General features: G+C 40.5%; 1 protein-coding gene across 1 annotated transcript; it reads left to right on the top strand.

Annotated features, from left to right (window-relative positions):
- Window positions 1–586: 586 nt before the first annotated feature.
- On the top strand, window positions 587–8,530 carry LOC141020460 (E3 SUMO-protein ligase ZBED1-like). Its single transcript, XM_073495551.1, has 4 exons — window positions 587–691; window positions 1,140–1,262; window positions 6,910–7,987; window positions 8,154–8,530. The coding sequence occupies exons 1-4, from the start codon at window positions 587–589 to the stop codon at window positions 8,528–8,530; spliced, it is 1,683 nt and encodes a 560-aa protein (XP_073351652.1).
- Window positions 8,531–8,954: the final 424 nt, after the last annotated feature.

The raw sequence follows: 8,954 nt of genomic DNA, 5'->3' as shown, positions 1-8,954 counted from the left end.
CTAACAACAAACCCTGGGACACCAGAGAGTTGAAACACTGTCTCAACCTTAAAAAAATGGCATTTATACAGGGAGACAAAAAAAAAAAGTCAACGAGCTGAAAATCGAGCTGAAACATAAGACCAAGCTGGTCAAGCTCCGCTACAAAAATAAGATGGAGGAAAGGTCCATCAGGGGATATGTGAGGGAGGCATGGCGGAATCTCAACACCACGATGGGCAGAGCACAGGCACCAGCTGAGATATAGTTCCCAGACCCTGCCTCCTTCGCAGAGCAGCTCAACACCTTCCATGCCAGGTTCAACAGCACTGACACTACAGAGGATTGGACCCCAATCAACACCAGCTATGCCCCTGCACCAATCAGTGTGGAGAAACGGAATGTTGTCTCCATCCTCTCTAAGCTACAATGAAGGAAAGCCCCTGGACTGGATGGGTAAAAGGGCCGTGTACTGAGGGAAATTGCGGCCCAGCTGGGCCATGTGGTGGCTCAGTTTTTCCAGCTGTTCCTGGCATCCAGCTTTGTCCCCAGGGCATGGAAGGAGACAATCATTATCCCTGTTCCCAAAAAGCCTCATGCCAAAGCCATGAATGATTTCAGACCTGTGGCACTCACTTCCATCCTCTGTAAGTGCATGGAGTGGGTGGCTGCTGAGGAGCTTAGCACCATGGTGGGCGAGAGCTTGGACCAGGTACAGTTCACCTACAAGGCGAAATGGGGAGTTGAGACCGCCAGCCTAACCCTCCTGGACACAATTACAAGGCACCTTGACTCTCCAAACTCATGTTATTATTTATGGATTTCTCATCTGCTTTTAATACAGTAAACGCAAACACACTTCTGCACTGCCTAGATGGACTACAAGTCAACACAACACTGGTTTTATAGATTTTTTGAAGGACAGACCCAAACATGCTAAAGTTAATGGTTTTAAATCCAGAAACATTGTTTTCAATACTGGGGTCCCACAGGGCTGTGTCTTGTCACCCATCCTCTTCTCCAGATAGACAAATGAAATAACCTGCAAAAGCAACAAACTGACACTACTTAAATATGCGGATGACATGGCCTTGGTGGCCTGTTTGACAGATGAGCACTCCTTGTCGACATATGTGGTAACCATGACCCTCTGGTTCCAGAAGAGCTCACTGGAACTAAACATCTCTAAAACCAAGGAGCTGTGCTGCGCGGGGTACCGGGTACCTGACACCCCCCACCCTCTCCCTGGACTGCTCAAACTGGAGGGGCAGGTCGATGTACAGGTCAGTGTCTTTAGGGACCTAAGCACTGAGCACTGTGGTGGCCCACCACCTGTCCTTCACACAACATACAGAGAGGGTCTACAAAAAGGCCCAACAGCACATGTTTCTCCTGAGGAGGCTGAAAAGTTTTAACATCAGACAGGACATTTTAACAACAGTATACTGGTCACTCATTAAATCAGTCCTCACATTTAATATTGCATCCTGGTACGACTTTCTCACTGATAAAAGCAAGAAAAAAACTCACCAGATTCATCAGACATGCAGCTAAGATCACTGGCACCACTCAAATCCAACTTTCAGAACTTTACAGTCATGCAGTAGAAAGAAAAGCAGTTTGCATGACGGAGGAACCTTCACATCTCTCTCACCAGTCGTTTCAGCTGCTCTCTTCAGGCAGCCGTTTCAGAGTACCTCTGGCCTGAAGAGAACTTACAAGAACTATTTTATTCCTCCTGCAATATGCATTTTAAGCAAGGCAAAATAGATGCTACTATTTTAATGTAGCTTTACACACATGCTTTAAACTGTGGTGTGATTTTATGTGAGTCTCATGGGTGTGGTGTTTTCAAATGTTGTTTGAGCCCTAACCAAATGTCATTTTCGTGATGTGATAGACAAAAAAGTTTCTTGAATCTTAAACATTTATGTAACTCTGCGATCCTGCCCTCTCACTGAAGTTTCATAATGCAGAAACAAGTGATAAGGGTGCAGAGTGGCTCCCCTATCGCCATTCACCCTATTACAAGACACTGTACCATATTTTAAGATAATAAAGTTACAAAATGTCGCTTTAACATTGTGAGATAGGGTGTTTTTTTGTTTGTTTGTTTTTTTTACATTTTTGTTAATATCTCAGGGAATAATGCATGGATCCTGATTAAAGAAATTGACCTTGGTGGAGGTATGCACTCTACTGAGTGCCATTCTACTGTGGCTCAGGGGTAGAGCCAGCGTCTTGTTATCAGAAGGTCGCTGGTTCAATTCCCCTCGTCTGCACTTGAAGTGTCCTTGGGCAAGACACTGAACCCCAAAAGCTGGTTGGCACCTTGCACGGCAGCCGCGCCATCAGTGTATGAATTACTGTAAGTCGCTTTGGACAAAAGTGTCTGCTAAATGTACATTCTAATTGTTGGTGTGATTCCTCTTAAAGTTATTCCCTGTTACTGTGCATATGTGATTTTATGTCATCTTTGTGAGAATTTTTTTGAAAAGCGCTATATGTTATAAACGTATTTTTATTATTATTATTATTATTATTATTATTATTGAAATGGGAAAGTTTCTATTTTTTTCTTTCTTGAAAAACAAAGGTTTACTCTGTCAACTCAATTATGTTTTCGTAGAATGGGTCCCCAAGTACCTCTACCCTAATTTTCACCTTGTTTTACTGCAGCATTTTTTAATAATTTAAACATTAAAGTCATACTCAATATGCATTTTGGCCGTTAAAAAATATTCTTGGCAGGTGGATTTGTTCATTTATCTGCCCCTTTGGCCGATGAGTCATAAATATGTTGCCATCCAAAGAACAAACTAGCTCACAATACCTTTAGTCCCAATAAAGAGAAATTAATGAATTTACAATTTATTTTAAAACCTTGGCCCTATATTTACATGTTTTGGTGTATAAATGATTCATACTTGCCAAAAGCTTTGGTATCGGTCCAGTAGATCACCTCAGCTGGCAGCCACGACAAGGCTGCAATGGCTTCAACATAATCCCTGGCAAGACATGAGTTGTTACATGAAGACGATGATGGAAAGAGCTGGATAGAGGGGTTTGGAGGAGTTTAGGGGACCTGCCAGCAAGAATTTAGTTCCAAAGTCATGGCTGACTATTTAACTGATTTTGACAATCTAGATGAAGCAACAGCTGTAACAACACACCTCGCGAGATTTCAAAGTGAGACTTTACCTTGAAAAAAAACCTTATTATTTAACAATAAGGTCTCTCTCTGTAGGAATTGTTCCTGTAATGTTGTCAATTACTTGTCACAAAAGCACAATCACTTTGAGTGGGCATAGCATTTACAGTCATTGCAACTGTCGTGGCTGCCAGCTGAGGAGATCTACTGGAGCGATTCCAAAATCGTAAGTATGAATTATTTACATTGAACTCGACATTTAAAAATATCTGAAGTCCCCTTTGAATATTGTAGGGGCTTTTAGGAGGTCTTAAAGGTGCACTATGTAGTTTAGGGGAGGATTTTAATTGACTGATTTTTTTTTTCTGCCTAAACAAACTAAATAAACAAGCTCTCTTTGTTTTCATGACTGAATAAACTGAATAGACAAAGTGACCTTAAAGGACAACACAATTTATACTGTTTTGCTTTGTTTACATGTGGCGGATCCTGCCACTTTTCTAGCTTCAAACTGTTTTTGGGGACCTTATTTTCCTCTGAGAACAGCTTGTTTATTCACTGATGGAAAAAATAAATATTTCTGAGTATGTATTATTACCTCAGTAATATTGTAAATATTAAAATTCAGACTTTTAATTTCTTCACCAAAACTACATAGTGCCCCTTTTAAGATGAATCTTTTTAGACCCAAAAACAAATCCTACAGTAGGATTAGAATGGATAAAAAAATTAAGATCGGCATAAGCATTGGGTTAAGAGTGGAAATTGTGGTTAAAGTAACTTAAGGGATAATGCTCAGTTTTGGGTTAGAATAAGGATTAAGCTTAAATTAGGTTTTAAAGGATTGAAGGAATGAACTCAGTCAATGGAAAGTCCATTTAAATATAGTAAAACAAATGTGTGTGTGTGCGTGTGTGTGTGTGTGTGTATGTGTATGTGTGTGCCTACTCACCCTTGCCCGACAATATCCTCCAGCAGACAAGCAGGTCCACCTTCTCCACCTGCCCTCCGACTGTCCAGAGAATTAAAACACATCTCTTCCCCCATTTGCTCCGAGCCATGTTATTTAAAGTAATTAACCTTAATTTGCCCAAAAAGAGACAAATCTGTATTAGTCCAGTGCCTCTTAAGCAGGGGCCCAGTCGCCGACCGCCGTCCATCTCCCTTCGCTCCTAATGGGGTCTCTGCTTAATCAAAATTCAGCCATCAGATCTTGATATTGAATCATCTTTTAATTGGGAGCTACATTCTGGTTAATAGTTTTATAATTCACAGGCGCTAATAGTCTCACCACTGGGATCCGCTCCACTTTTTCTTGCTCGGTTGAAGCTGACACAGCGGTGAGGACTTTGACACTCACACATTTGCACACACACGCACACACACATGCACACACAAATATATATATATATGTATATATATATATATATATATATATATATATATATATATATATATATATATATATATATATATATATACACACATATATGTGTGTACATGTACAGTGTATACCCTGCTACCCCTCCTCACACACACGCAGTCCAGCCGTTTCACTGGATGCCTCTGTTTGTAATTCCACTAAAACTGATTCATATAGGATCCATAAAATGAGGTCAAATTATCAAATAAGACTCTTCCAGAGCCCCTGAGACTCCGGCTCTGAAGCTCACCCCTATATTTAGTAGTAGTAGTTCATTCTTAGGATGTGTGAATAAAAGAGGGATTGAAGCTGCATTGATGGGAAAGCTATCCAGCTGGGATGTCTTTCAGCTCCGCAGGGACGGCATTTTTTCTATCCATCCAGCTTCTGTGTGTGCAGGTTGTCATCTGCTGATTTGTGCTACATTAAAAACTGTGGGTGTATTATAGTCGTTCTTTTCATTACCTTTCCTTTGTCCGTTTACCTCACATGCATGCTGTCTTCAACCCTACTGTCACTGCCTGATGTGAGTCGTTGCCTGATGTAGGAAGCGCATGCGCAAGTTCGTCTGCCATCTTGGTCAGCTAGGTATGGCAACATGACTTGGACAAACCACATATAGAAATGCAGGAAAAGCGGAACTTTGTTAAATAATTTTAAGATTATGATTACCCTTGCTAATAATAAATAATTTGGAGAGCAGTGCATGTTATCAGTTGCAGCATAGCATATTTGTCAATGTTTATATTGCTGTAATCGTGGACTGTCCAAATATATGTATAAATTTTACTTTTATGCTTTGGCAAGCCCCTTTGACTTGAATTGAATCGAAAAAATGTAATGCTACAACAGGCAACCACGCACTGCCATCTGATGTTTTTTTTTTAATCTTTATTTATCAACTTTCAAGAGTTACATTAATTGTTCATATACATCACATTGAAAAATTATTATTTTTGCAGCTCATACAACAAAATGAAAAAAATCTTAGCCTAGTACAAGAAAAGAATACATAGCCTATGATGTCAATTGTATACAAGGGTGATTGAAAAATAAAAATATACTCTATACTTTATTTTTCTCTATTCTATTTTTTCAAAGTATTTCAGATGTCTTAAATCTTTGTTTGTATATATAAAAATATATATTGTATATATATATATATATTAGGGCTGGGACTTTAGCGCGACAAAAAAATAACGCATTTAATCGCAATTTATTTTTGCACTCCAAACAGCGCGGAATGTTGCTCGTTGCACGAGTTCCTGGCAAACCCATAATACTGATGCACAGGACACAACACGAGAAATAGAAGCCGATGAGAAGTCGTTGCTGGGTTCAGTGGGCGGAAATTTTAGTTTTAAAAAACTACCGGGTGGAAACCTGGATAAAAGCACAGTTGTGTACAAATTTTGCAAGAAAGAACTTGCCTATCACCGGAGCACTTCCAGCCTCTGCTACCACCTCAGTGCCAAACATGTTGCAGCTAGCACAGACAACGCTCCTAGTTCAAGCAGGCAGTGTCGCCAATCCACACTCGACAAGATGACAGGGTTCAGAGCCAAAATGAGTAAGTCCACGACTGACAAATTAACAAACGCACTGGTTTGTGCCTTGTGAACAATGCAATCATAATATTCTTTATTCATATTGCACTTTATGTTAACACTCAGTGATGAAAATAAACACAATTTTGTTGTTTAAGCTCATTTATGTGTCTATTCATTGATTCAGTCATATACCAAAATTCATTTAAATTGAAAAATGTTGCTTCTCATGTCAAATATTGATATCCGATTAATTGAGATTAATTAATTACAAAGCCTCTAATTAATTAGATTAATTTTTTTAATCGAGTCCGACCAATAATATATATATATGTATATATATATATACACACACACATATATATGTACATGTACATGTGTGTGTATATATATATATATATATACACACACATATATATGTACATGTACATGTGTATATATATATATATATATATATATATATATATATATATATATATATATATATATATATATGTTATATATATATATATTAGGGCATTAACAGAAAAGCCGATTTGTCGACGCGTCGACGTCAGTGGCGCAAGTCGACGACCCCTGAGAGTGGTCGACAAGTCGTGTTTTTTTTTTTTGTCTCTCTCTGTGCGCTTGTGTACTTAATGCAATCTCTGCCTCTGATTGGCTTACGCTGACACGTAGTCCTTGACTTAACCAATCATCATAGTCACAGATCACAGATCTGCTCGTTAATTTTATTGTTTAAGATGTGAGACCTTTGGCTGCAGTACAAGGCGAAGGCTTCAAAGAAATCCTAAATTTTTTTGAACCAGACTACACAGTCCCGAGCCACACCACACTCTGTGAGGCTGCAATGTGAGGCCCTGCGAGAGAGCATAAAGGAGGAGATGCGAGGCAGGAGTGTGTCACTAACAACTGACCTGTGGATATCTCCAACCATGGAACCGTACATCACAGTAACCGCTCATTACATCACAAAGGAGTGGGAGCTGAAAGCCAGAGTCCTGACTACCTCTGCCATGACAGAGCGACACACGGCTGTCAACATTGCCGATCGTTTGTCTGCCGTCATTAAAGCGTGGGGCCTAGAGGTGTTTTGTACGGTGCACGATAACGCCGCAGCCATGAACCTGGCGTTGGAGCTGTGCGAGCAGTCTCCAAAAGACATAGGGTGTACTGGGCACACTCTACAGCTGGCAATCAAGACAGGTTTAATCCTACCTGAAATCACCAAGGCTATCGATGCAGCAAGACGTGTGGTTGGTCACTTCCGTCACTCATCTGTGGCAACTTGCACTCTGAAGAACAAGCAGTCTCAGTTGCGCATTAAACCAAAGAAACTCCAAAATGACTGTGCGGTCCGGTGGAATTCCACTTTCATCATGCTGGAGCGGCTGCATGAGCAGAGGATCCCTGTCCAATCTGTCCTAGCGGATGAAACAGTCACAAAGCTGAGTGTAAAAAAGTCACTTGAGATGCGCGCGTCACACTGGGAGCTGATAGAACAGCTGATTGCTGTGTTATCTCCCCTGGCAAAAGCTACGAAGGTGATGTGTGGCGGGTTGCATGTTGGTCTGTCTTTCATCTATCCAGTGATGTGCAACGTGATCAACACCACCCTCTGTGTCCAAGAATCAGACATGGGTGCGATCCGCTCCTTCAAGAAGACTGTGCGAGAACAGCTGGTCACTCGCTTCAAACTGGAGTCTGATGGCCTCGCTGAGTCAATCCCAGTAGTCGCCTGTCTGTTAGACCCCCGCTTCAAACATCTCCAGTTCCTTCCAGAACGCGTAAGAGATCACGCTTGCAACCACCTGCATCAGCTGCTGCAGGATGAGAGACCAGCCCCCAGACTCCGACCTCAGACGCCTGCTACAGCTACTGCTACAGGTAACGTTAGGTCAAGGCCAGAACAGACTATTAATTCATTTGTCCCGTGAAAATATTGTTATTTTGTTATGATAACTTATTTCATTAGGTTACAGCTTGAGCTGATATTGAAATCATATCTGTAATGTGGCTGTGTGAAACTGAGCGTTATTGATTTTCCATGCAGTTGAAAATGATGAAGATGACGTCCAAGCTGCTGACGATGAAGCTGAGCCGGTGATGAAGAAATCGAGACTGGAAAATGATTTTGAGCAGCTTTTTGGAGCTCACTTTGAGAGCGGGCGCAAAGAGGCTCACTCAACTCCAGCTGCCGAACTCCGTGCGTATTACGCAACCCCTCAACTCCCAACGATGGGGAATCCACTGCAGTGGTGGGCCCGCAACCAGGCCGACTTTCCTCGATTAGCCAAACTGGCTTACCGCTACTTGGCTGTTCCAGCCACCAGCACCCCCAGTGAAAGGGTGTTCTCTCTGGCCGGGAACACAATCACGTGGCAGCGTGCAAGTCTGCATCCAGCGCATGTGGACAATCTTTTTACATGAAAACCTGCAGCGCAAGAGCACCAAAACTAAAGAGGATGATGACGACTCAGAATAGGGTTACTTTGCTGTGAAATACTAACATTACAGCAAGCAATATTACTTGATTTACCCTTTATTTTTAGGAGCTACCTGTTGGTGAGTTTTGAATTTTATTTTATTTTTTATTGCAAGCTCAAGTTGTTCTTAGTGATGTTTTGTTATTGTAAAGGCTTGTGTTTTCATTCTTCTGTTAATTTGTTATATATATATATATATGTATATATATATATATATATATATATATATATATATATATATATATATATATATATATATGTATGTATATTGTTGGTACAGTTAACTCAACTTATTAATTTTCAATCTCAGAAAAATCATTATTCTCAGTTATCATTATAAAGGGGAAAAAAGGTCTAGAAATAGAATT

The sequence above is a fragment of the Pagrus major genome, chromosome 2 (assembly GCF_040436345.1).
Source record: "Pagrus major chromosome 2, Pma_NU_1.0".
Lineage (NCBI taxonomy): Eukaryota > Metazoa > Chordata > Actinopteri > Spariformes > Sparidae > Pagrus > Pagrus major.
This window is presented reverse-complemented; position numbering and strand designations above follow the sequence as displayed.

Bases quoted from the DNA above. Each gene is read 5' to 3' on its own strand.
- LOC141020460 (XM_073495551.1), top strand. From the start codon at position 587: ATGAATGATTTCAGACCTGTGGCACTCACTTCCATCCTCTGTAAGTGC. The intron at 692-1,139 runs GTACAGTTCACC...CTCTGGTTCCAG, and splicing joins TGGGCGAGAGCTTGGACCAG to AAGAGCTCACTGGAACTAAA. The intron at 7,988-8,153 runs GTAACGTTAGGT...TTTTCCATGCAG, and splicing joins TGCTACAGCTACTGCTACAG to TTGAAAATGATGAAGATGAC.